Source organism: Histoplasma capsulatum (genome assembly GCF_000150115.1).
Source record: "Histoplasma capsulatum G186AR genomic scaffold supercont2.2, whole genome shotgun sequence".
NCBI classification, from domain to species: domain Eukaryota; kingdom Fungi; phylum Ascomycota; class Eurotiomycetes; order Onygenales; family Ajellomycetaceae; genus Histoplasma; species Histoplasma capsulatum.
This window is the reverse complement of record NW_025544802.1, coordinates 1,318,158-1,344,162: the sequence shown is the minus strand read 5'-3', so window position 1 is coordinate 1,344,162 and position 26,005 is coordinate 1,318,158. Positions and strand designations below refer to the sequence as shown.

Genomic DNA, 26,005 nt, shown 5'->3' with positions numbered 1-26,005 from the left:
CCTCCGGGGTATGCGATCAAGCAAGTGTAAGTCAGTGTAGAGGAATTGGATTCGTCGCTTCTTGCATCCATAGCATCGATATACACTTTGCGTGTTTTTGCCCCTCCGTTCCCCTCTGCTTTTCAATGCACACTCTCGCGACAGCGCTCGAGCGGCCTGATGGAAGGCTACTTTCCGACCTCCGCTGCTCTCGAGTGCCCTGACGATCCCTAATTCGTTTTTATTCCAAAGGCTTGCAACATGGACCATGACGGAAAGGCCGTTTTCGAAGGTATGCATCGGATTGCAATTGGGACTCGGCCCGCCCAATGTCCATGGCTTGTGGGTGTGCAGCCAGGCATGCGCAGGTTTAATAGCTATTCGCCATTCGCAACATGCTGATTAAGGGGCAACAGCAGCCGCAGGAAATGGAGCTTCGACAAGTCACAGCAGCCCTGTACTGCAACCTCCAGATGCGCGGAAGCCTTCGCGGACGAGCACAGCCAGTACGGCCATTTGTAAAGATGAGGAGAGCAGCCTTCGCAACAACATCAAGCCGCTAATAGTGAAAAGCCATACGACGACTTCTATCCCCAAATCACCCTCAGTGGCAGCCTCACCTTCGTTACCGCAACTCCCATTGAAACTCTCAACGGGCATCGGGACTAATAATCAGCCCCAGGCACTAATCGACCCGCTATCTGAGGTATGTCTCTTTTTGATTATATCTCCCTGACACTAGGAAAGAGACCGGAAGAGACAAAAAGCCTCATCATTCATCATCGACCACCAATCGCCGCACTCTACCTTCTTTAATTCTCCATAGGCGTAAATTCGCCCGGAGAGAACCGGAATTCATAGACTGCGGATTTCGTTGCTGATTACTTGAGTTTCTCTGCGTGCCTTACAAGCATATCCTTCAACGAACGAATACAGATAAATCAAATCCCCCCAGATTACGACCTTACACAAAATCCGACGCCCAACCGGGTGGATCGGAATACCAGCGGCCCTTTATCCAAGAAGACTTTTCTCCAGGATGGGGAACAAATCTGTCTCTGAAAAATTCGAAAGACAAGAAGTAAGTCTATAATCCCATGTTGCGGAAAAACTCCAGAATTCTCCCTTGTGCGCAAGAACCGTGGGTGAATTTTTGTTTCCTGCCTTGCCTGTTATGTTAAAATTTGCTCGGAAAGCCTTTTGTTTCTAAGAGACGCTAACGCTATCATCTCCCACCACTTTCCCTTGACTTCAGGAAGGGCGTTTCATTCTTGAGCCGTATCATCGGCAGTAAGAAAAAAACAGGCCCCCCTGAATGGAAAGACGATGTCTCTGAAACCGGCGAGATCCGTGCCACTGGTATGGATGCCGAGGTATTTGCCCAGCCGATAGGGTTTATCCCTCGATATCCTCCACCACCGAAATATATCAAAGTCCGTTCGCGTCATAAGAAGGATAAAGATTTTAATCGCCTATTTATCGCTCAAGAGCTCTATAGTACATATCCTTCGGCCAAGAGCCAGCACCAAGAAGACAAGGATAGTTCGGCCGGTTCAGACGATACTCCGTCGACTGGGAAGGCAATATGGGCACTTGAGTTTTCTAAGGATGGAAAATTCTTCGCTGCAGCTGGGCAGGATAAAAAAGTTCGAATATGGGCTGTCATTGCAACGCGTGAGGATCGTCAGGCGCATGAGATCGAAGAAGAAGCCCAAAATGACAAACCATTCATACGGCTAAGGGCTCCCGTGTTTAAGTCACAACCTGTGCGGGAATACGAAGGCCACTCTGCGAGCATCGTTGATTTGACTTGGAGCAAGGTCAGTGTTTCCAAGTTTCTAGCGGCAACATTGCACTACAGTATACAGTAAAATTATCATTTCGGATATGATGCTAATTGAGCGTTTTGAAGAATAATTTCTTGCTGTCCACCTCGATGGATAAAACAGTCAGATTGTGGCATGTTACGAGAAACGAATGTCTTTGTTGTTTTAATCACAGCGACTTTGTCACGTCTGTGCAATTTCATCCCCAAGACGACCGCTTTTTCCTCGCTGGGTCTCTGGATACAAAACTGCGGCTATGGAGCATACCAGACAAGAGCGTAGCTTTTGTGGCTACCCTGCCGTATATGATAACTTCGGTTGCTTTTACCCCTGACGGGAAGCACTCTATTGCCGGCTGCCTGAATGGACTCTGCCTCATCTTTGAAACTGACGGCTTGAATATACAGTCCCAAATCCATGTGAGATCAGCGCGTGGCCGTAATGCCAAGGGAAGTAAAATAACCGGCATTGACGCGATCTCACTGCCACCCAATGACCCAAACGGCTCAGTGAAGCTCCTCATCACGAGCAACGACTCACGAATCCGTCTATACAATTTCAGGTATCGCACACTGGAGGCTAAATTTCGAGGAAATGAAAACCATACCAGTCAAATTCGGGCTACATTTAGCAGCGATGGCAAATATGTTATCTGTGGAAGCGAGGATAGAAAGGTGTATATATGGCCTATCTCTTCGCCAGAAAGGGATCCGGAGAAGCGCGCTGTTGAGATCTTCGAGTCACATTCCTCTATCGTCACGAGCGCAATTATGGCTCCGGCCAAATCTAAACAGTTGCTTGGAACTTCCGGTGACCTCCTTTATGATCTTTGCAACCCACCCCCCGTTACTCTTGTCAGCCAAGCGGTGTCCGTGACGTCTAAACCCGTAACCGATGCAGCTGGGTCTCGGGAAGAGTCGATGGCGCCAACTCCCAGAAGTTCCACATTTCCGCTTAGCCGGAAAGCAGACGAACTGCAGGCACCCTCAACAAAATTCGCTCACCCGTGCGGAAACATTATCATCGCTGCGGATGCTAAAGGCACCATTAAAGCCTTTCGACAGGATTGTGGATACCACAAGTTGCGTAGTGATGTTTGGGATACTGGCTTCTCCCGAAGGATTCTTGGCCGAAATAACTCGGTCTCTACGCGCCACAGTATTTCTTCGTCAATTGGGAAAGACTCCTCCCATAAAACCCCTTCTGAGCGCATATTATCGTGGCGAAATGCAGTAATGCGCACAGAGAACTCAAGCGTCGACAACCTTCGCTCTAGCCTTTCCATGACTCGGAGCGTCTCGCCCAGCAAGTTCCCCGCAAGGCAAAATGATAAACCTCAGCAGGGCCACCTCCCAATAGCTTCCGACTTAGCGGGGGAGCCGTCTAGACGTTCGTTCACCCCTACCTTTTCATTGAAACAGCGTTCCATTATAGACAGCCCCTTTTCCGGTGCAGCACCGTCTGAATATATTCCACAGCCAGAACCACATACCAAAAATAAGCATCGCCGCAACGAGCATCTCGCAGCAGCAGCAGCAGCAGCAGCAACAGCCACAAACTCGCACAACAACCTCTTGCTCTCGGGCAATCAGAGCTACATGTACTGGAATAAGGATACATTCGCCTCCCAAGCGTCAGGAAGCTTGCGACCTGTTGACTCACTTGAGCACGATGAGGGACATCCGTTCTCAAAACAGGTGAGTAGGGTGAGCACATTGAGCAGCGATATCGTTTCCACGTCAGAGGAGGAGGGGCAGGAGGAGGAAAAATATTATGACGTTCATGATTACAGTGATGGATATAGCAATGAAAATGAAGAAACAGAAGAAGAGGAGGAGGAGGAGGAAGACAGTGGTGGTGATGATGATGATGATGACGATGATGAAAATGATGGGGAAAGTCTCATCTGTTCGCGATGTCAGGGGGCGAATTTCCGCGCGATGCGGATGAAAAGTGGGGATCCGAAGTTGATCTGTGTCGAGTGTAGATTTCCCGCGCCATGATTGGTGATGATGGGGTGGAAGCTTATTGTGTGCTTAGATACAGGTTATGAATGTGCATATATATATATATATATATGGTGACAGGAAGGTACGGAGGGGTAGATGTTCTATTCTTATCTTTTTTTTTTTTTTTGTATATATTTTATAACATCATGTGGTTCCCTACTTCTACACCCTTCCGCGACCAGTCGAACTTGTGCCTATCGCTCCCACCACACCAAGCAGGCGGGCTTTATCATCCTTGACTGTAAAGGGGCCCTGGTGACGCAGAATGTCAACGTTTGATTTGGGACATCCTCACGAGGCTTTCACAATGCTCCCCCCCTCCCATAGTAGGTTGGTTATGCTTTCTGAACAGGGATCCACTCAAACAGCAGACATTTTGCTGTCGATTTATTAGCGAGAGACTGAGATGAGTGTCACTCACTTTCCACTATGATTCTCGATGCTTTACAAATGGTTGAATGTTTGGAGGAGGGGGAAGGTGGTGGTCTGCGGCTATGGCTGGACGCAGGCTTTGCAGCCTTAGAGGGCTCTGTGCAAGAATAGGAAGAGGAAGCTGGCTCAACTGTAGGTGCTACTTATAAGTACTAGTAGTAGTTATCTGAAAAATTAGCTGTTGACCCACGGATTGCGGTGGTGGTGAGGGCTGTTGCAGCTACATGCAAATGGTTTAAAAAAATTCCGGAGCATGGTCAAGTGGTGGTACGAACACACTTGCCATTCATTTAAATACTCTAGACATTGAACACGAATGTCGTTTTCAAATTGGAGGGATGTGAGTGGAGAATTTCGCTGAACATCGTCATGTACAGTACAAAGATGCCCATCATAATTCATGTAAATAATAGTTATCAGTTTGTATTCTTCGGACTTTTTTTCCCTCAGTCAGATCGCGCACGTGCATGCTCGCATGCTTCGCCAGATCTCGCTAAATAAATACATGCCTTGCAGCATTAAAATTGGAGTTAAAAAATGTGTGGAGGATCAACTCCACTCCCATCATGATTACATAGTCCTGCGATACGATTTTTTGTTAAGGTTGCTTGTTGCTGAGCAGTTTTTTGGGCTTGTTGTTTACGAATAGAACAAATTAACTCAGTACACCTTGCGGATTCTCCCCCTCGACAGAGTGAAGAAGAAGAAAAAGCAAGCTCTTCAAAAATATCCTTATTCGTTCACAGCCCTCGAACCCCGAACCGCGATTGGCTTACATACGAGTATATATACATCGAGAGAGCGGAACTCTGACCTTGTCTTCTGCAGAATTGCCAACATAGGTTTACATTCATCGACACTCCTGGGCGCTGGGCAGAGATATTTAGTCTATTCAGTCCATCTCAACATCAGTTGAATTTGACGATAAAACGACGAAAAACCAGCGAATTGAGCAGAGGAAAACAAATCGATATCTCGACAGATTCCAAGAGACTTCCCCCTCCCCCAACAAATGCCGTATCTACCTACCTCGCAGGAATACCTAGAGCAGTCAGCGCTCCTGCTGCACGCCTATCCCGACACGGTAGGTCAAGCGTCTGTCGTCCTCCTTGCCGCCTTCTCAACTTGCCCAGGCTCTGGTCTTATATATGTACAAATAAGTTATATAACTGACATGACATTACGCCCTTTGCAGACTCGAATAACAACAAAATACTCCTACCCCACCTCCAAAAAATCCTCCACCGCACAGCCCACCTCCGCACAGTCAAAACCCTCCGCGCCAGATGCCTCGACAACACCGACACAGAAGCAAACGCAATCGCAATCGCAATCACAATCACAATCACAAACGACTGCAACCCTAACCCTCAAAACCTTCCATCCGACCAGCGGCATCTGCCTTAAATATCGCACGAACAAAGCTGCGGAAATCGGCCGGCTAATCGCAGGCCTAGGGAAATTGGCGAGCGGCGCGCCAGATGCTGAGACGGCGGTAGCAGCGGTCACGGGCGCGGATGCGGCCGTGGCCGCGGCCAGCAGTGTCGGCATGGCGGGGGATGCGGAGATGGTAGATGCGTCTGCGCATGCAGCCACGCCGGGACCTGGCACCGTTGCTGGAGGGAAGGGATCTAGTGGCAACGGTGGAGGTAAATCAAAGAAGAAGACCAAGGGGAAGAAGTAGGCTATTTGCTATTTATTTTTAATTTTTTTTTCCCCTCTTCTTTTTACAATGATTAGGTATTTAAATGATTCTGCTGGAGTTTAGACTTGGGACATAGTTGTTTTTTCTTTGTCATGTAGAGATCATTTTTTATCTCGTCAAGTCTGTCAGCTGTGTGGTAGGTTTCAAGGATTTATGCGTGTGGGGAATGGGGAGAGGTAGGAATAACGGATCTCAAATTCCTGGGGATCAATCATTTTGTGTTTCATCTCAGACAATATTGCAGGACACAAAAAATTTCAGTGGTTATACATATATTATTTGGATTACCAAGAACTAGACTATACAGAAACGTAGGCAGGGGTTTCTCAACTCCGCCTGTCCTGTGCCTTATTTTCCGGGTACACCTTCAAACTGAGGAGTTGAGATACCAACTAAAAATAATGCAGATAAAACATAATGCGGAAAGAAAGAAAAAACATTTCAAAATAACAGTAGGAACGCCGTAACCCATACGTAAGAACTTGTCATGAGACCCATCCCGCAAAACGACGAGTGGGGGGAAGAAAACAAAATAGAAGAAATACAGTCGTCGAGTCAATATCTCAGGATGAGAGGGGAGGGGAATATCAAGCGGAGCATCATGCACCAAAAAAATAGCCACACATAGAAGTACAGGTCAATCCGAGCGGAAACCATAGGAGGGTATCTGAAGTGGGCATTGTAGAAAATACACTTGTAGGGTATGAAGTCCCAAGAAGAACAACGGAATGGTACGAGTCAGATGTCAAATACGGAAGAGGGAATATGAAAACAGTCTATCCAACCCAAGAAGAAACTACGACGCGAAACCGCTTAGAAGTCTTCGTCGAAGTTGAATGCACCTCCATTTTCGATTTGCTTCTCCGTTTCGTCGGTCGCAGCCTCTTTCTTTGTGCTTGCCATGACACCGGCCTTTTGGTAGTCACCAACACGCTTTTCAAAGAAGTTGGTCTTACCAGCTAGTGATATGTTGTCCATGAAGTCAAATGGGTTGGTGGAGTTGTAAACTTTCTTGTTGCCCAAAGCAACGAGGAGACGGTCAGCGACAAACTCAATGTATTGGCACATGAGCTTTGCGTTCATTCCGAGAAGCGCGACTGGGAGCGCATCCGAGAGGAACTCCTGCTCGATCGTGACAGCTTCAGTGATGATCTTCTCAACAGCCTCTGGGCTGGGGCGGTGGCGCAGGTGAGAGAAAAGGAGACAGGCAAAATCAGTGTGTAAGCCTTCGTCACGAGAGATAAGCTCATTAGAAAACGTCAGGCCAGGCATGAGGCCTCGTTTCTTCAGCCAGAAGATAGAAGCGAAGGATCCACTGAAGAATATGCCTTCAACAGCAGCGAAGGCAACAAGACGCTGCGCGAAGGTAGAGTCTTTATCCTCGATCCACCGGATGGCCCAATCGGCTTTTTTGCGAATGCAGGGAACTTAAGAATGCGTTAACTAGGAACTTTCTTTTAAATTAGATTCTGGGAGGCAGGGGACCCATACTGGTTTCAATGGCATCGAACAAGTATGTCCGCTGCTTTGGTTCTTTGATGTACGTGTCGATGAGGAGAGAATAAGTCTCAGAGTGAATATTCTCCATCATAATCTGGAAACCGTAGAAACAGCGTGCTTCCGGAACTTGAACTTCTCCACTAAAACGCTCTACTAGGTTCTCGTTGACAATGCCATCCGACGCGGCGAAGAATGCCAAGACATGTGAGATAAAGTATCGCTCATCATCGTTCAATCTATTGTTCCAATCGTGTAGATCTTTGGAGAGATCAATTTCTTCTGCAGTCCAGAATGACGCCTCCGCTTTCTTGTACATTTGCCAGATCTATTATGGAACCGCGTCAAGTTAGCTTCCATGTTGTGCTGACATTTTTTTTACCACAAGAACCACTTAACGCGTGACGCGTCGAAGGGGCTGGGAACATACCTCATGATACTTAAGCGGAAACAAAACAAATCTATTCGGATTCTCCTGAAGCAATGGCTCGTCTGCCTCTAGGGCTTTTACACCGGTCAGAGCTTTCTTCTCTCCTTCTTCAGGTTTCCGAGCGGAAGTCTCTGTTTTCTTGAGGAGCTCGGGGTCAAGGACGAGAGGGACTGGAATTGGAGCATTCTCCTTGCCGGTAGGCTGGAAATTGAGCTTCTTAGCAGGAGAGTCGTTCATTTTGAGGTTCTCCAGAGAGGATGCGGCCTGGATGAAGCTGTTAGCTGGACACGGTCCTCCATCGTCTGTGACGCGTCGAGCACAAGAGAGGAGGGGGATGGCGCGGGGAAAGTCAAAAGCATACCTGTTTCGACGGGGTTACTTGAGCAGCCATTGAAGAGAAGGTGTGAAGAGGCAGTTAAACAATTGAGAGAATAGAGATGAGTGCTCGTGTGGTGTAGGAAAAGGAAGTGGTCTTGAGGATGAGAGTGGAGGAATAAACAGGCGGCGAAGAAATATATAGTCAGGCAGGCAACACGCTAAATCACGGGACTACGCGAGTCAGCGCGACATGGAGCAAACGCCAAAGCAGTTTGCACCGTTTGTATCAAAAGTCACGTCTCGATCAGAACTTGAATGGATGAATGTTTCTTATACGGAAATGTCCCCGACAACGCCAACGTTTATGTACATAATAACCAATGAAGTATGTTCAAAGAAGAAGAATATGCCGAAACTAAAATATACTCCGTTGCCTCCAGAAATGAGAAAAAGTACACCGAAAAATGCGCTGAAAAAAAAAAAAAAACAAATAAGAAAACAACAGGCAAATGACAGCAGCCTCGCTTCTCAATACACCCCAGGAACCTTGTTGCTAAAATAGCGGACATAGTTAACGTTCCAGTACGCTTCCTTGAACGCTGTCGGATTGTGCTGCACAAACTCTTGGCATGTCGCAGCTTTTGCTGCACAGCTGCTGGTGGACCAGACAGACCCAGCCCAGTCGCCGCAGAACGTGGTATCAAAAACCTACGGAATGATATGTTAGCTGCCACATCTGCAAATTTGCGTATTAAGAAAGAAAAAGAAGTCAAGTCAATAACATACGATTTTCTGCTGTTTGATATTGGCAGCAATGTCACATGCGCCATGGAATTTGGCCATCGGCTTAGGCCACGCCTTTGGATTTGGGGTTCCGGTTTCAATGTCCCCCGGAACAGTGTTTCGCGGGAAGAACCAGATGGTGACTGCAGTTTCACTTATTTCCGTGGCGTACACTCCGCCACCGTTCGCGTTGAACCAAGCCCCATACGATGCGGTGTCCTTGGACTGAACGGAGCAACCAGCATTGGCGGGCTGTCCAGGAGCATGGACATCGCAATCAGGTGTCAAAATGTCGCCCGCGAAGTCACCTGAATTGGTTATTCTGCAGCCGGGCTTGGTGTGCATGGCCATTAAGTTACTGGTTTGCTCGTGGACTCCCTCTATAATGTCGATTTCGCCGTTGTTAGGCCAGTTTGGCCCAAACATCCAACTAATGGGCGGTCATAACTATGTCAGCTGTTGTTTCCCTTATTGTCAACTCGCTCCGGGAGAATAGGCTTTGTTTTAACATACAACGCAGGCCACGTCCCGCAAATTCCTCCAGGCATGTGCTCGATATCAACGATTATGAGGCCGCTGTCATAGGCCTTGTTGCTGGTAAGGCGAACGCTGGATCGCCCTCTTCCAGAAGCGACGTTTTTAAAATCAACTCCCATATATATAGCGTTGTTTGCAGTGAACGCTAGCCCCTGGGATTTTGCGGCAGTTCGATCAAGATAGTTGACATAGCCGTGTGTGGGATCGTCGCTCTAGTATAATATCATCGTAAGAAACTATTCCGAGTCGATTGCACTCGCTCTGGTGATTATTGCCAGCAGGACCCACCGAAAAGAAATCAAATTCGCTGAAGAAGTTCGCCGCCGTATAGTCGTCCACAAGAATATATGCCGCCTGAGAGAAGACGACAAAACTATTCAAACAAATAAGGAAAGGTACGGATATATGCATCTTATGAATAGGGTATCAATAAAGCCTATCGAAAACTCGAAAAAGTAACATATAATGGAGAGTACTCGAAATGCTGATTTCAAGGAATATTACACCGGGTATGCTGCTTTTATATCTCCCAAACGGCAAGGTGATATAATAAGCACAAAAGGGCCTGATCGAATAATCATATCGCCTTCCCTTGCAAGGTCCATTTGTATCCGCGGCGCATGTTGAAGTCATCTCAGTACCCTAGCCCTGTCCTTCAGGGGTAGGCTGGAGATAAACGCTAAAGGGGAGGAGGAAAACAACCTACTAATTTAGGAGGTCGGGTTTGTGCCACTGCCGAAAGACCTCAATAGCTGAATTCTATTCGGTCAACTACACTACAGCATCGCCTCTGACACCCCTCTTGACGCGCCTAATAATAGGGCTTCCTAGGGTAAGCTCACTATGGTTCGTCAATCTCCATACACCCTCTTCTAAGTATGGTCGACTGCCACAGCCGTCTGATGCCGGGGTTGTTGGCGAACACGTTAAAACCACCGAGGTCGTGCCAGCCTCATGGTTGAGGGGCCGTTTCGGGTCATTTTTTTTACCAGTCGACTTGGCAGCAGACTATCTATACCATGAATTAGGCTCAGTCTTCATCCCGGCGTGACAATGCCATCCCGGACCACTGTATGTTTCCAGTAAGAGAGTCCGGGCAGCTTAGCTATCTGGGTCGTTTGATTGTGTTTATTTTGCATGCTCTAATGTTTTGCGAGGCAAAAGTGATATGTGGCCATGCCCGTGTCTGTGGGTGTGCCCACGCTGTGCATGAGATGAGATGACCATGAACATGTCAGCAGGGTCTCGTCACAATCACTAAATCAACTCCGAATTTCCTTCATGTTGATGGCGTTGGCGTCGGCTCGTGCTATTTTTATGATGACTAAATGTCTACGGAAATTAGGTGTGGACCGTGAGCTTTAGCCTTCTTATCACGGTTTTTTATCTTAGCAATGAAGATGCAGAGATATGAATTAGCCGACTCTAGAGAATCGCCAGGTATGGGGATACAAATACAATCAACAATTTTTAAATCGTATGTGACCTTCGCAACTATTCAGGACCATTGTGTTTTGTCAAATAACTTGCGGGCATTGACCAAGTTTTCTGCAGGAACTGCATTTTAAGCTCTCCCAACGCGGAAGCGTCTAATTTTCTTTTCGACATTGGCGAACGGAGAAAGTATGCTTGAGCCATGGGTACATTTGGAACCCTTGCAGTATGTGGCTTATTAGCTGTCCTGTCCCTGGCTACAGCTACAGGGATAAACGGATAAATATAGTCCTCTGGAACATTTAGTTATATTAAGTTACCAGCCACTTCTCCACCAAGCGAAGGAGAGTGAGATAAGACTGAAGAGGCTACTCAAAAATTTGCTAGCACATCCATTCAGGCAAAAGTGTCACAATCTTACAAAGGTATATTTTCACCTTGAATTCCTCGTCGCACTAATAAATGTGGCGGTGTGATTTCATTCTTCAATGAAGGCAGAAATCTATATTTAAGTATAACTACTGGTTGTTGTGCCCCACTAGAGCAACGTGGGAGGCGTTTTGACAGCATTGATATCCGAAGAACCTCGTCGTTGGCGATTCAACAGGGATTTTCCACCTGTTCCCTTGTGTGGGCAGTGAAGCCTGAGGTAGGTTGTCATCAATGCCACGCCCCAGATGCCCATGTAACCAAAACACCATCCCAGCTTTAAAAAGTCCCCTATGTTCCCTGCAGAATTCTGCTCCTCGTCTACAAGGCTCTGTCAACTCATCATCATATTGCCCGTTTCCATGACTCCAGCAGATATTGGACGTCCTGGATCTTCAAGCGAGGAATCAGCGAGAGGTTGTCGATCCCGATTGCTTTCCCAACCTTTGGCTATTTGCCGTGCGCGGACTTCAGAAGCTCGAGTTCGAGATTGATAAATAATCCTCGTTGTCTTCCAACCATCGTATGTTACTGACGGGATGAAGGGGCGAGTCCAAAACTATACCGCCCCGGCTCTGCTCAAAACCATTCATGATACTTAGAAATTCTTCATAATCTGCTGGAAGTTTGATGCCAAGTTTCCTTTCAGTTTCTTGCGCGGGGTTGCGGAATAAGAACCCAGGAGGTCCGTCCATGGAACATTTGGGACCTTCAGGATTTGTGCGTTGCATTGGGATCTAAAATTTCCAGCATCTCAAGTTACATCTTGCCATCCCGAATTCTTTCGTCAAGGACCTACTCAAGCTCATTTGCATAAGCCCGAATTTACTCGTCGTTATACCAATAGCTTTGGTCAGGGCGATGTCTTTCAAGGACTTCCACGCTCTCCTCAACTGCATAAGACAAGACAAGGGCTGATTCGCCTCCATTCTCTTTGCGAAGATGTCCATAAACTGTGCCACGGAGATAAGGTCCTCCTGAGCATACTGCGTACACCCTTTCCTTGGGCAGCCATCTTAAATCTAATGCGCTGACAAGTTTAGCCGACGCATTCAGAATTCAGGCTTGACTCTCTCAACGAAACCCATGACGCTTTGAATACCAGCGACAATATTTACGCTTCCCAAACACTCCACTTCACCGGCCCCGGATTGTGTGGTGAAATCCGATTCCCGAACCTTGTAGAACCAAGTGTCCGCATATTCATCTCCAATGACCAGGATTTATCGACATCCTCCATCACTACGGTGGTTCCCTTTACCCCAGGCCCTCCTCCCTCCACTTTGGTCCTCTCCATGTGTGTGTGTGTGTGTGTGTGTGTGTGTGGATTCTTACTCTTTTTGATCTTGCAATAATTCCCTAGCACATTGGAACGTGAATCGAGATTTATGGCAATATTTGTGTAGCAAGGAACAGCAAATTGTTGGTGTCGCGACCAGAAGAGCCTAAAAACTCACAGTTTTCGGACTTCAAAAACTTGCCGTAAGGGAATTGTGATTTGGAAGCCATTGTACGGGCTGTGCTGCTACCGGATTCTCAGCATGGTGTCAGCCTTTTTCTCTGATCACCGTATTTTCGATAATAATGAGTAAATTTCCCGAAATAATATGGAATATAACGGTCACACTTTAGTCTGCTGAACAGGGAAATTTAACAGATGATTCAAATGTAATGAGAACGGGAGTCAAGAAAACCCTCTAAAGGCGATGAAGCAAGCACTAATATCCCAGAAAGAAACTAGGAGAAACAAAAAAACCAACGTCACAAAGTCTAAAATGTCAAATCTTGATAGCAAGGCGTCTGAACATAACCAAACAGGGGAATATTGCGCCGAAATGGGAAAATTTCAGAGTTCCCTAGCCGATGTTCAAGGTCGGAGATAAAATCGCTGGAGTCACCATCGAGAGAATTATACTTCAAATTGATAAGGAAAAACCAGTTAATATTTGCTGCATATGGGTATAAAATCACCAGGTACACATGTATATGGACGCCTATATTTTTTCCCTGATCGAATCCGGTATAATGCGGTCTTCTACTCTCCGCAAAAGTTTATTGGTTTGCTCGGCCAAACTCAGGGTCAAAATCTAAATTATTGGTTACAGATAAGTTGAATGCAGTATTTTTAGGAATTAGTTGGGTTAAGAACATACCGTATGGGGTAGAATACGTGCTAAATGAGCGAAGTACCCTTTGTATATTGCAAGAACTCCTTCTGTGCTGATGGTCTTGTACAGGCAGTCGAATACACCCTTGTAGAGGTTTCCGGTTTGGTTATACATTCGCGACATGATGGTATCTAGATAAACAATTAGTCAAAGCTAATGTTCAGATAGCTAGCATTGGAGTTCGAATGGTCATACCAGGAGGATGCATAACACAACAGACGACAAAGCCGCTGCAGGTGCTACTTGCCAGATGCAATGCAGGGCCATCTTCCATTCCAAGATGTTTTATTAACCGTCTTTTTGCGAAGAAATATGTAGGAAGCTGTACAGAGCTGCCAAATCCAGTACGGACCATAGCTGCATAAACGCCGCGATATAGACCTTTCACGCCCTCACCCATGTAAATTTGTCGTAGTCCATCGAATGAGTTTCTATACTTATGTTGTGTGCCCACAGGTAGGAATGGAGAAAAAGATTGGAGTCGTGTTTTTACTAGGAAAAAAGGAGATCCGGCGGCAGCCCCCAAGACACCTGATGCAGCCCCTGAAAAGACATTTATGCCGAGAGATTGGTGGGTCGAGTCTTTGTAAATGGCTTGCGTGATGTTCACCCGCAGCGGTTCGTAAAACCCAAGACGACAGCCGTTAAGGAGAACTTGGTAGATATACTATAGTCGCCAAACGTATGACTATGTTACCAGATGCAAATGGGTGCGAAGACATTGCTATGGGAAGATGAAACACACTGCTGATCCGATACCTCGGAAGAGGCCCCGAGCTCCTTCGTTTTGGAGAATGACTTTGACGCCGTGGAAAACGCCCCTGTATTTGCGCACTGCTTCCCGCTTCGACTGAAGTTCTCCTTGCAGCTGTAATCTTCAAGGGAATGTTAGTGCATGTGGGTTCCCGCTGACAATTGCGCGATCAACACCATACCGGATTTTAACGGTTTCGAAGCTGTGTGTAACCGTGACCGCACCACACGCTGCCAGGCCTCCTGCAATAAATGCCCTGCAAACAGAGAAAGTGCCGGTTAGAATGATTTCTACGCTTCTTCTGGAAACAAAAAGGAAAAAAGGAAAAAAAATAAAAAAAACCGGTGGGAAATCCTACCCTGCAGTAGTTGACATTTCTAGTTTGTAATGCTAGGAGGCACGTCACAAAACGAATGCGGAAAGGAAAAATAACATAGACCGGAAGGCAGAAGGAATCGCAAGACACCAACGACCAACGCACGCAACGCAAGGGAAAGAATGAGAAGCTGAAGAAGAAGAAGAAGAAGAAGAAGAAGAAAAACGAGAAGGGGTAAAGGGGGCCGTCGGAGTTAGTTAGACGATCATAGTTGGCATAGATCTGGTTCCTTTGTTCCTCTGGCAGAGATCGCATCTGCGGGTGCAGCAAAGTCACCGATGCACCTCAGGGTCTGCTTGCTAGGGCTAAACCTTACCCTCGGGAGGGCGCAGCTCGGCGGGCGGATCAATATATTCCCGCCACAAGAGAGCCAAATTTAGTTGAGATCGATTCAACGACGTCTTCGAGAACTGTGTTGGAAGTGGACTGGGACTGGGCTGCAATGCCATGATCTAATTGCTGCTCTCCCGGTGACCCGCTCTACGTTTCCTGATTGGCAATTTCCATTTCAATTACACAAGTCTTGTTTGTTATGGCTGACGCGGGCGCCCTCCCGCCTCAGCCGACCGCAAAGGTATCAGAGATAATCAAAAATTATAGGGCTTCAAAGGTGAGTAATTGCAGTGCTGTTAGCTAATTGTGGTCGCGTTTGCGGACTGACATTCTTCATTTTCATCCAGTCGTTCAGAGGAACTCCCAAACAGGATGGTTTCCCTAGCAATATTACCTCTTTGGATTTCGACGACCAAGGAGACTACCTGGTAGCATCTGGAGACGACGAGGCACTACAAGTGTTTGATATAAAGGAAGGGAAATTGACGAAGACAGTTCCAAGCAAAAAGTATGGAGTGCATCTGGCAAAGTTCACCCACCACTCCCGCCAGATTCTCCACGCCAGCACGAAGGTGGATGGTGAGTTTTTCCACTTGCCCAAGTAACTTAGAAATCCCTTTCTAACTCGGGCTTACGCGACAGACTCGCTGCGGCTCTTAGACTTGCACAACGAGAGTTATCTGCGATACTTCTCCGGCCATACGGACAAGGTTACGTCAATTGCAGTTTCTCCAGGAACTGACGCGGTTTTGTCCTGTTCCAAAGATGATACTGTTGCGTTGTGGGATCTCAACTCGAGGAACGCGCAAGGGAAACTTAAACTAGCTACCCCTTATTTAGTTGCATTTGATCCGTCGGGCTCGGTCATAGCAATTGCCTCCCAGTCCACCTCATCTGTACTACTCTACGATTTTAGAAACTACGATAAACCTCCTTTCGCAACGTTTGACCTTGCCGCCCAGGAAGACCGCTTCACCCCGTCGACAAGGGGCAGAGCGTGGACGCGCTTGGAATTTTCTAATGATGGCAAACATCTCCTTGTTGGAACAGACTACCACGGACATTTCCTATTGGATGCTTTCGAGGGTAATGTTAAGGCGTTTTTAATTGGTAAAAGCGGCCCTACCGGTCGCGCTGCACCGATCTCGAGTACTGGGAAGCCACTGGGTCAAGGGGATGTCTGTTTTACTCCAGATGGACGTTACGTGCTTGGCAGTGCTGGCGACCAACCTGATACTCTTGTCTGGGATACTCAACATCCGCCGGACTCTAGCTTATACCTTAAACCGACCTTCCGGCTGCCATACCGTGCCCGCTCCGTGATTGTACAGGCCAATCCGCGGTATAACATGTTTGCAACAGCAGATAAAGAGATCACGTTCTGGCTCCCAGATGATAACGCTAAACCCGCCGAAAAATGAAAGGTCTTTTTAACAAGTTCGTTTACTAAGGACTATCTGATTCCGCAGGGGCATTTCCAAAGCCTTTTTTTTTGCGGTATATTCGCTGTATGGGCAATACAAGTATCGTCCTGGCCATATCTACCGAAGAAAATGGCATTAATTGTATCGTGAGAGGCATGATTGCTTTGTATTTTTGGGACCAGTTATTCAGGCCTTCCTATTGCTGTCCTTGCCAACCAAACTTCTGGCTGTATCGCATATCCACACCAAGGGCCCTGACAATTCGTCATCCCCGTTTCTGTTTTCTTCGACGAGGACTTCGATCTGTTTAGCTACAGTCCGATTACTGGAAATCGTCATGAGACCAGCTGCCCAGCCATACAAGAACACGCTTGTGTTAATGTCACTTAACTGGCTTGCAACTTTGCGGGCGGCCGGCGGCAGGATACCGTTGGCCCAACCCCGTTCAATCTCTGCTTGCGCATTTACTACTCCAATAGGGATGTTCCAATTTAACGGAACTTTGTGGTCCGATGTATCCTGAAACTGGGATATCAAATCCTCTCTATCAAAGTTTAGGTCGGAGTCGTCGCCCACCATCATTAATTTCGTCCTTCGCTTCTCACTCGCAGTACCAATTGTCTCGACTATTTCGTACATCCTCTTGGCGGCTTCTTCAGTGCATACAAGCTGCCTATCACTCATTGCTGGCCAAAGTTCAGAGGTAACTAATGGCTGTTTCGTTTCGAGTTCAATTTGGCGAATAATTGCCGGATGATGGCCTGATGATGGATCAAGATTACGGAAATGTGATAGATCGGACACTAGAGCCAGGAGTAAGGTGCAATCGACATTTAAGGTAGAGGTCATATGAGGATGAGGATTCGGTAGCAAAGTCGAAAGTAGATTTTCCATTGTCTTGGGTTGATGGTGACCATTGTTATCCTTTCCATTGGGAGCTGCAGGCAGTTTTTCCACATTTTCTATATCCGTACTACACTCTACTTTAACGCCGGTTTTCCGAATATCTTTAATAATAGCATCGACCTCGGGGATATTTCCTTCCACAATGTTTGGCAGCATGAAACGGATCCGAGGATGCTGGTACCTGACTCGGACTAAGGCAGCCGCCCTTTTCATATCCGTAGCAAGCCTTACTAATTCGATGGCATCTTCGTCTTCATCGTTGCTATCATCATCATTGCGAAGCCTGTAGATCTCGGCTTCCTTCTCTCCATTATCGCTTGCCGAGTCACATCCCATTTCCCAGCCCCTTTTTGCCAACTCGAACAGTAGCCGACTGGGTGTGACAGTGGACACTTTGACCCACTCCTCACCATTGTCAGCTACTATATCCACCAGCACACTTCTTTTGTGCAATCCTGCTTTGTTCAAATTTTCCTCAACCGCCTTGTGCGCGTCAGCCGAAACGTGTAATCCCTGTAACGAGCGCTCGAGATTTCTAGTCGAAGTTGGCGGGGCTTGCGCCTCCCTCCTGTCCCATCTAGATCCATGAGCATTGCTCTTAGAGCTATACCAGTAAAAGCGCTTGCTGAAAGCAATTAGACCAGTACAACTGTATTTCGCCACATTCCAGACGGATGAATAGAACGGCAGATTCGACGACCGTAGAGAGTGTAGGACGCGTATCTCTGCTTCATCCTGGCCGGCCTCATCGTCGTCATCATATCCGCCTATCGGTGTATCCGTCTTCGCCGCTAGTTCTGCTAATTTGTTCAAAGATTTCAACTCGGACTGCACGAAGGACTTGAACTGCCGCAACTCGATTGTATTGGGTTTATCGATGGCTACAAGGTGGGATTGAAGGAATGTGATTTCGGATAATAGAGTGTTGCAATCCTCGAGCAAAGATGCAGCGAGAGCTTTGCTAGTTTGTGGCGGGGTAATGACCGACCCCGCGGCCATTGTTGAACGTATTTTTTGTTTCAACGAGAAAATGGAAACTGAGAAAGAAAAATATAGCGAAACGGGAAAGCAAAGAATGGGTGCGGATAAGGGTGGGTAGAAAAAGATAAATGTCCCATGAGTTGGTTGTAAACTGTGAAAACTATACTCTTGGGTAACTAGCGGGGCTCTATAACAACCTGGAACTTGTTCAAACCTCACACCTCCTTGGCTTCTCTTGAAGGATGAATGCCCTATGCTGGGGGGGTAAATGCGGCGTACTGATTCATTCGATTGTGTCGTATATGAAGGGTGGCTACTTCGCTGCATATTTGTAAATACAGAGAGAGAGAGTACACTTTGTTGCCATCAAGTTCCTTCGATCAATAATGCTTTTACTTTCAACCACAACTCTCCATCAACGATGACTCCGATCTCCCTCATTAGCTGATTGGGTCAGGTTGTCGGCCTCATTGATTCTAGAACCCTGTAAACTGATACTTTATTGTTACTCATGAGGCAGTAATCGAGACATGTAAGGATGATTCAAGCAAAAATTAGGCGAAAGAGTCCGCTGTAGAGTTCGAGTAGCCGCTATAACCATAACAAATCCAATTTTAAAAACTGAGAATGACGAGCTTTTAAAATCACACCATATACGCCTCAAGTGAAATGTTAATCTAAACGTATTGAAATCTGCTCAATTTGAAAATTGCTGGAAGATTCAGACTCAGTGCCAATCGAACGGCGAACGATTTTCATAAATCAAATTCATGTATCAGAGGTGGAAATATGTGACGAACACGATTCAACCAAAAGAAAGAAATGCAATGGAAAGGGCATGGTACAAATATGAAAATAAGAAAAACTAAAATAAATGAAAAATAAATAAAATAAATGGAAAACGTATATAGAAAACAAACAAAAAAACCCCTTCTGTAAACCATGTCAATATAATTTGGTGAATACTAGGTAAATTGAACGAAATTATAAAAGGGATCGAGACAGTGCTTCTTTGGTATCAGTCATTGTCCTTTTTCATCAAGCCTTTCCCTTCGGTCGAATTTCGTGGCGATTCGTCATCTGACCACTTATCTCCGTCTTCTCCAACAGCGAAGATTGTTTCACCATCGAGTGAGTGTCTGTTTTGGTTTGACGACGATTCCGCAGGTTTTGGTCGAACAGGAGAATGACCTCTTTCGGTATCATCCGATCCTGTTATACCAACCCTCTCCTCGTCGAGCGAGCTGCCAAATGAGCGAATTTCAAATCCATCATCGTCTTGCGCAATCTACAGAAATGTTAGATATTCGTAACGATATTAACTAGGGGAGAATTCGGGCCTACCTCATCACTCATTGCGAATCGTCTATTATTCACGGTTGGTCTCCAAAGGTACGCAACAAAAGCAATATCGAACAGATAGACAATATTGAGCCAACCATCCAGTACAAACCATCTTGACTTCCAGTGGTCCGGAACAAAGTCTGCGACGTTGCGACTCGCGAAGACAAAGGAGTTGATAAAAAAGAATCCGAAAATAACAACAATGCTGCCAAGGATGCACCACCATAACTTCTTATACATCATAGCTTTCACGTTTTGTTTTCTGTCAATTAAATTTTTCATCGTCGCGCTCAAAGAGTTCAGCGTCCACACGTAGAACGCCGTTAGCGTTCCCGCAAGGGGGAGAATCACAAGAAGAACTAACGGCCCAGCACTATCAGGCGTGATGGACAGACTTGCCACAGCGTATATAACACCGAAGAAAAAGTGTCCAATGGCAAGGAATCGGACATAGACCATGGTGCGGCCAAGTGAAGGTTTCACAACACCATAACCCATGCAAACGATTAGGAGCAAGAAAAATGAGAATGAATTGCGCCCGGCATTAAGTACAGCAACAATGACCATAAGCACTTTGGCTATAGCGTTCGCACCGTGTCGATTTTGATAGTCTGGAAGCTCGTTAGATGTGCGACATGATGCATCTTGATGTGAGCATTGGCAAGCACTAACCATAGAAACCCCAGGTCATAAGTTGTTCCACAATGAGAAACACAATGATGGCTGTGATGTAATTTTGGACGGGCACTTTGGGCGTATTAGTAAGAGAATAGAGGGCATCCATGGGTAGGAATGATGAGTGGAAAAGGGTATACTGACGGATATCATGTCGGTTCTGTACATATAAAAATGCCCAGAAACTGATGTTGGTTAGTTTTTGCCACCAAAATATGTCTTGGAAGTATACTTACATTCCAATGACTGCGTAAACGATCGTTAAAGCTCCATAAAATGGGAGCTTTGGAATTTGGGGAGCTGGGAGCTCTCCGTACGAATTGCTAAAGGTTACGACGCCCTCGTAGTCATCACCAGAGAAAGCGTACGTGCTAACACAATAAAATCCCGTTTTGGCTATGGGATAGTTTATAGGCTTAGGATCTTTTAGGTTGATGGCCGTTGAAACAATCGGAGACTTCGATATTTTCGTAGCGTTCTCAGCCAAGATGAATGAACCTAGCTGTTCCTGCGTACACAGTTTGGCTGCGATGTTTTCCTGGTCACATATGGGCTCCTTTTGCACCTGGGGTAAGTTAATATATGAATGTAATGAATAAAAAACAGACGAGCATTATGGACATGCCTTCTCCTTGTCACCTTCAGGATATCTCCCAATCAAATTTTCGTCTTTCCACTCAAATATGACCACACTAACAAGATGATCAGCCTCCTGGTTCTTTAGCTCGCCCTTTTCAATTACAGCCAGAATAAATGGGTCCCGTTCCCCTCCCCAAGCTTTCCGGCTGTACATTCCAGAACATTGTTGCCGATTCGCTTCATCTTGTTTCTACGAACAATGGAAGTAGTCAGTCAAGTGTACCTTCTTAGGGGATCTCATTTTCTTCCGCTAACTTACCAATCGCATCTCATTCGCAAACGTTCCGGTTGCGAGTAACCCTAATAAGAAGAGGCATGAGAGTAATGCCTTCATCGCTGGTTCGGCACGGAGCTGGAACCTTAAAGAGCTGGTTCGGACCAGCCCTCAGCATCCAGCAAACAGGAACACTGGACGGTCGGATGAAACCCAAAGAATTTGTATTCCTCTCTCATAAGAGTGGCGATATTCTAGGCTGCGTTATTGTCATTTGTTGATAGAGCTCCTTGTTAGGGTAAAGTGGTTGACTGGCTTCTTGTTTGGGGCTGGTTGTCCTTCCAGAGCCGCAGTAGCCGCGATCCCAATTGGCTGGGATCGGAAATATCACGTGACAGGCTCCCGAGGCGGTTAATGACGTCGAGGGGAAAAAAAAGTTGAATGACAACTACGCTCAGGTATTTATATTCATATTTGTTGATATCCGATTCTTATTACATACAAATTTCTTCGTCTAGACAGCCGATATGACGGAGAAGTCTATGGCGGTTTGCCTTGACTGCAAGGTAGCGCCGGCCACCCAGATAGTACGCAAGCGGGACCTCTGTCAGTAAGTTGTATTTCCTATGTCTATCTTCTTGCCGGTAACTGATAAAACATTTTACAGAGAGTGTTTTATTCTGTTTATAGGCTCCAAGGTTGTGAAGCGCATGGAAAAATATCGTCCACAGAACGCTCCCAAGAATAGACAGAGAAAATTACTCTTGCCCCTCTCCTACGGCATTTCGTCCTCGACATTGCTACATATTCTGAATCTTCAACTAGAGCGGCAAATTTCGAGCGGCTTGGGGCGCCGCGCTTATGACATTCATGTTCTCAACGTTGGAACTTGTGAACAATCCGATAGCCACCGACTAGGTTTATTCCGTGAAGCTTATCCTCTCCATACGTACACCCAAGTGCCTTTACATTCGATATTCAAGCATGATACTACCATCAAGGATGTAATATCAGAATATGGAGGGCCGGAGTTTGTAGATGATCCGTCAAAGACGGACCAAGAACGATTGGACATTTTTCGATTGTCTCTGTCTACTGCGACCGCTAGAGCAGACATTGATGGGATATTGCTGACGAGACTAGTTGTTGCCATTGCAAAGGAGCAGGACTGTGACGGCATCTTATGGGGAGACTCTGATACTCGGCTCGCCTCAAAAGCTCTCTCAAATGTAGCCAAGGGACGTGGTTTCTCTGTGCCATGGGATGTTTGTGATGGCATGTCGCCTTGGGGGATCCAGTTCAATTTCCCCATGCGAGACCTCTTCAAATTTGAATTATCTACCTACGCCTCATTGGCGCTCCCAAAATCGCTTAATGTTGTCGACTCAGAACGTCCGTCTGTGGACAATCTGTCTAATAAGAACACGTCGATCGAAGACCTCCTTGCACACTATGTGGAGACGCAGGGGCAAAAGTATCCGGGTGTCATGGCAAATATCGTTCGCACGATTGACAAACTTCAACCCCAGTCCGCCGATACTGGCCATAAGTGCATGTTATGTGGCATGCCGGTCGACTACAGCGGGGAGGACCCCGCAATTATTGGTGGTCAAGGAAGTTCTCAATACACGTTACAGGATTGGCGAGAGCGACCTGCGGCTAGCACCTTGTGCTATGGATGCGCAAGGACGCGTTTGGACCTTGTGCCTCCAAGATCTGTGTCAAGTTAGTTTGAGTGGGATATTGTATTGTTCCATCGATTTTTAAAGCACCTTTCGGATAGCGCACACTGAACGTTTTCCTTTTTGTGTTAGCCAACCTCCTAGTCTCGCCGTTCCAGCTGATACTTTTAGTACAGCTCAGCGGAGCTTGGAACTGAATTCACTGTGTTAATTGCGTGCGCAATTGGTCAACATATATACACATACTTGCCTTTTTTGTTGGAAATGGAGACCTTTTCTCTATGTCTCTCCGAACTTCTGCATCCATAACTCCACAAAGACGATATATACCTATACGAAATCGATACCATTCTGCATCAAACGTGGGGCTAGAATAATATCTGGTTGTGAGACAGGCTGCTGGCCTCGCCACATAGCTATATCCTGGATTGCCGCCATCCCATATTCGGAATTTTGATGATTTGATTCGTCAGGCATACTACTTGGACATGCAGCATCCCAATACCATTCGGGGCGAATGTTACACGAACTCCCGAACTCTGAAATGTTTTGCATTCTTGTTGATAAAGTGTTATTATATCTCTTAGATATTGAAACGAGATATATGAAATAGCTCGCTCCGTTATATATTATGATAATGCCAATACAACTAATGGGTATGTGAAAGCAGACAATACAAGAAAGAAGTAAAAAGGAAATGGGTTACATCCTCCCCATTTCGATATCTGGCTCCCTCTTGCGCTCTGCAGATGGAGCAGGATTTCTCGACGACGGCCCGCCCATGTGAGTTCGTGCTGGTTGTGGTCGAGAAGGTGAGTCGTTTCTTGGTGGAGAAGACTTAAGTCCTGAATTTTTAGTCGTTGGTCGTGTGTCGTGACTGGTATCAATACGCGCAGACTCGTGCAGTGGTAAACCTGTACGCTTAAGGTTTTCCTCCCCGCGCTCTTTCAGCAGATTTTCGAGGAGGACGGCGTTCCGGGTATTGCATTTATAGATAGCATCTGCAAGGTCGCCGATGAAAGGAATCAAGCCGATGAAGAAATCGATAACGATATTGAAGAGCATCCACATTCGAAGGCGCGCAGGAAGACCGCCTTCTATTTTGTTACAGGTGTTTACCACCATCAGGGCCATAAACATATCAAGTGCATCACCGATTCTGATTTTAACAATGGAGCGGAGATCAATTAGATGCTTTTTCGCCTTGACACAGGGTGATATTGTTTGAAGGGGAGCATTTTGTAAAAGCACATACGCCGGAACAAGACCAATGACACTGCTCCATCCGAAGCGAATTCCGCAGAAATTGAAAAGGCAGAGGTCCAATCTATATGCCCGCCGCTTCACCTTGGTAAGTATCTTCGCATCGCGGGCTGATATGCCTTCTGGTGCAGCCTTGCGCTTCTTTTTCGTCGTCGGACGCCCTAAGAGGTTCGTTGCATGTACTGTTTCGAAGTATGGGTCCTGTGCGCCGGAGGTTCAAGGGTCAGCTTGCAACCGCATGTCTTCACAAATATCGGGTATAATTTGAATGAGCGGTTACCTCTTGCCCAAATCGATTCTCGGCTGACTCCTTCAACAGCTTTTTAGAGGCGACGCCAGCGATCTGAGCGGCCATTTCTCTGAAGCCACTGTATATTTGCTTGAATGAACGGGAGTATTGATGTGGGTTAGGATTAAATGGAGTGATATTAAAAAAGATAGGGAAAATGGCGTAGTGAAGAACCAAAGATGCTATGAATCCAAAGGATATAAAATTATAAAAAAAAAAAAAAATAAGAAAAAATAAAAAAAATAAAAGGACGGAGGAGGAATTCAACTGTAAATAAATAAAGAATGACAGAAAAGATCAAAGGAAAGGTACTTGTGAGAACTGGTTGTTGCTTGCGGAAATGAGGCGGCCAGTAGATGGACACTCGCAGCTTCGCATCATCTTTCGTTGAAACAACAAAAGACTCCTTTGACAGATCTCAGGCTATTTGTAGAAACAACAAACCAATCCGAAACGCCACTGTTGGCCAGTCATTGTTACATGGAAGGACGTTTAACCACAGACAAACCTGGAACGTTGCTGTGGTGGGCGCTAAATGCAAGACTTCAGGAGCTCCAAAAGTTCATTTCAAGAGAAGTTGAGCCCCTTGTAAGTACTAGTAATATATCCCATACGACGACGTCACCAACGCCGGTGTATAATACACAGCCGTTACCAAAATTTCAATATTGAAATACACAATGACTCAGCGATCTGATGCCGCATGTGGCGGTGTAGGTCATCACTCGCCACAACGACTATCAGCCAATCAGAAAGGTGCCACCAACCACCTTCGACCAGCCTCAGCCTGGTGATGATTGACTGCATCACCCTGTGAGTCCGCAATTCACTCCAACTGCCGTACTGCGCATATTTGCTTCCTATTACAATATAAAATGTCCTGCTCCTTTTCTGGATGTTAACATCATTTCCAACAAATCGAGACTAACTAGATTCCGCAGCAAGACCCGGTGGTGAACAAAGACTTTGACAGCTTCGTTCGTTTTGTATTGCCATGCTACAGTGTGGCAGAGATCATGTCAGAAACGAAAATGCGTTTGGAGGACTGTAAATAGATCCCTTACACCTTACGTTTGCCTCCGTCTTTTCCCCTCTCTCTAACTAACGGCGTGATTTATCAGGGTTGGATGACTTATGTGTCCGTTTCATTATAAACCTTCCACGAGAAGAGTTGGAGTCTGTTGAGCGTATTTGTTTTCAAGTCGAGGAGGCGCAATGGTTCTACGAAGATTTCATTCGTCCTCTTGACCCGAATCTCCCGTCCCTCAGTTTGCGCGCCTTCGCCTTACGTATCTTCCAACATTGCCCTCTGATGTCGCAATGGTCTCATTATCATCACTCAACTGCGTTTTCTGAATTTTTAGCATATAAGACTCGTGTTCCTGTGCGCGGTGCCATTTTGCTCAATCAGGACATGGACGAAGTGGTTCTGGTGAAGGGCTGGAAGAAGAATGCGAATTGGAGCTTTCCCCGTGGCAAGATCAATAAGGACGAGAAGGACTTGGATTGTGCAATTCGAGAAGTCTACGAAGAGACTGGTTTTGATATCAAAGCTGCGGGTCTTGTGAAGGATGAAAA

General features: G+C 46.3%; 13 protein-coding genes across 13 annotated transcripts; 5 read left to right on the top strand and 8 right to left on the bottom strand.

Moving 5' to 3' along the window:
- Positions 1-240: 240 nt before the first annotated feature.
- On the top strand, positions 241-3,808 carry HCBG_01676 (WD domain-containing protein; the record flags this gene model as incomplete). Its single annotated transcript, XM_045428725.1, has 5 exons — positions 241-271; positions 396-685; positions 891-1,060; positions 1,235-1,799; positions 1,892-3,808. The coding sequence occupies 5 exons, from the start codon at positions 241-243 to the stop codon at positions 3,806-3,808; spliced, it is 2,973 nt and encodes a 990-aa protein (XP_045290511.1).
- A 1,450-nt stretch (positions 3,809-5,258) lies between these two features.
- On the top strand, positions 5,259-5,930 carry HCBG_01675 (uncharacterized protein; the record flags this gene model as incomplete). The annotated part of the gene is made up of 2 exons (XM_045428724.1): positions 5,259-5,330; positions 5,442-5,930. 2 exons carry the CDS (start codon positions 5,259-5,261, stop codon positions 5,928-5,930), a joined length of 561 nt encoding a protein of 186 aa, XP_045290510.1.
- A 279-nt stretch (positions 5,931-6,209) lies between these two features.
- HCBG_01674 (ribonucleotide reductase M2 B) lies at positions 6,210-8,286 on the bottom strand (the record flags this gene model as incomplete). Its single annotated transcript, XM_045428723.1, has 4 exons — positions 6,210-7,378; positions 7,443-7,776; positions 7,879-8,142; positions 8,240-8,286. 4 exons carry the CDS (start codon positions 8,267-8,269, stop codon positions 6,765-6,767), a joined length of 1,242 nt encoding a protein of 413 aa, XP_045290509.1.
- Positions 8,287-8,724: 438 nt separating this feature from the next.
- HCBG_01673 (mixed-linked glucanase) lies at positions 8,725-10,496 on the bottom strand (the record flags this gene model as incomplete). The annotated part of the gene is made up of 6 exons (XM_045428722.1): positions 8,725-8,904; positions 8,983-9,409; positions 9,493-9,728; positions 9,805-9,889; positions 10,292-10,327; positions 10,453-10,496. The coding sequence occupies 6 exons, from the start codon at positions 10,494-10,496 to the stop codon at positions 8,725-8,727; spliced, it is 1,008 nt and encodes a 335-aa protein (XP_045290508.1).
- A 992-nt stretch (positions 10,497-11,488) lies between these two features.
- On the bottom strand, positions 11,489-12,110 carry HCBG_01672 (uncharacterized protein; the record flags this gene model as incomplete). The annotated part of the gene is made up of 2 exons (XM_045428721.1): positions 11,489-11,700; positions 11,945-12,110. 2 exons carry the CDS (start codon positions 12,108-12,110, stop codon positions 11,489-11,491), a joined length of 378 nt encoding a protein of 125 aa, XP_045290507.1.
- Positions 12,111-12,431: 321 nt separating this feature from the next.
- HCBG_01671 (uncharacterized protein) lies at positions 12,432-12,888 on the bottom strand (the record flags this gene model as incomplete). Its single annotated transcript, XM_045428720.1, has 2 exons — positions 12,432-12,586; positions 12,837-12,888. The coding sequence occupies 2 exons, from the start codon at positions 12,886-12,888 to the stop codon at positions 12,432-12,434; spliced, it is 207 nt and encodes a 68-aa protein (XP_045290506.1).
- A 485-nt stretch (positions 12,889-13,373) lies between these two features.
- Positions 13,374-14,676, bottom strand: HCBG_01670 (mitochondrial carrier protein; the record flags this gene model as incomplete). The annotated part of the gene is made up of 6 exons (XM_045428719.1): positions 13,374-13,466; positions 13,533-13,678; positions 13,743-14,214; positions 14,293-14,422; positions 14,483-14,557; positions 14,660-14,676. The coding sequence occupies 6 exons, from the start codon at positions 14,674-14,676 to the stop codon at positions 13,374-13,376; spliced, it is 933 nt and encodes a 310-aa protein (XP_045290505.1).
- A 428-nt stretch (positions 14,677-15,104) lies between these two features.
- On the top strand, positions 15,105-17,466 carry HCBG_01669 (WD domain-containing protein; the record flags this gene model as incomplete). Its single annotated transcript, XM_045428718.1, has 3 exons — positions 15,105-15,287; positions 15,358-15,589; positions 15,653-17,466. The coding sequence occupies 3 exons, from the start codon at positions 15,210-15,212 to the stop codon at positions 16,429-16,431; spliced, it is 1,089 nt and encodes a 362-aa protein (XP_045290504.1).
- HCBG_01668 (uncharacterized protein) lies at positions 16,621-18,339 on the bottom strand (the record flags this gene model as incomplete). Its single annotated transcript, XM_045428717.1, has 1 exon — positions 16,621-18,339. One exon carries the CDS (start codon positions 18,337-18,339, stop codon positions 16,621-16,623), a length of 1,719 nt encoding a protein of 572 aa, XP_045290503.1.
- A 704-nt stretch (positions 18,340-19,043) lies between these two features.
- Positions 19,044-21,490, bottom strand: HCBG_01667 (uncharacterized protein; the record flags this gene model as incomplete). The annotated part of the gene is made up of 7 exons (XM_045428716.1): positions 19,044-19,609; positions 19,666-20,276; positions 20,338-20,412; positions 20,485-20,525; positions 20,577-20,905; positions 20,966-21,169; positions 21,239-21,490. The coding sequence occupies 7 exons, from the start codon at positions 21,311-21,313 to the stop codon at positions 19,340-19,342; spliced, it is 1,605 nt and encodes a 534-aa protein (XP_045290502.1).
- Positions 21,491-21,720: 230 nt separating this feature from the next.
- HCBG_01666 (uncharacterized protein) lies at positions 21,721-22,923 on the top strand (the record flags this gene model as incomplete). The annotated part of the gene is made up of 2 exons (XM_045428715.1): positions 21,721-21,803; positions 21,861-22,923. 2 exons carry the CDS (start codon positions 21,721-21,723, stop codon positions 22,921-22,923), a joined length of 1,146 nt encoding a protein of 381 aa, XP_045290501.1.
- A 654-nt stretch (positions 22,924-23,577) lies between these two features.
- Positions 23,578-24,493, bottom strand: HCBG_01665 (uncharacterized protein; the record flags this gene model as incomplete). Its single annotated transcript, XM_045428714.1, has 3 exons — positions 23,578-24,034; positions 24,131-24,339; positions 24,419-24,493. 3 exons carry the CDS (start codon positions 24,491-24,493, stop codon positions 23,578-23,580), a joined length of 741 nt encoding a protein of 246 aa, XP_045290500.1.
- Positions 24,494-24,783: 290 nt separating this feature from the next.
- Positions 24,784-25,581, top strand: HCBG_01664 (uncharacterized protein; the record flags this gene model as incomplete). Its single annotated transcript, XM_045428713.1, has 3 exons — positions 24,784-24,987; positions 25,369-25,404; positions 25,549-25,581. The coding sequence occupies 3 exons, from the start codon at positions 24,784-24,786 to the stop codon at positions 25,579-25,581; spliced, it is 273 nt and encodes a 90-aa protein (XP_045290499.1).
- Positions 25,582-26,005: the final 424 nt, after the last annotated feature.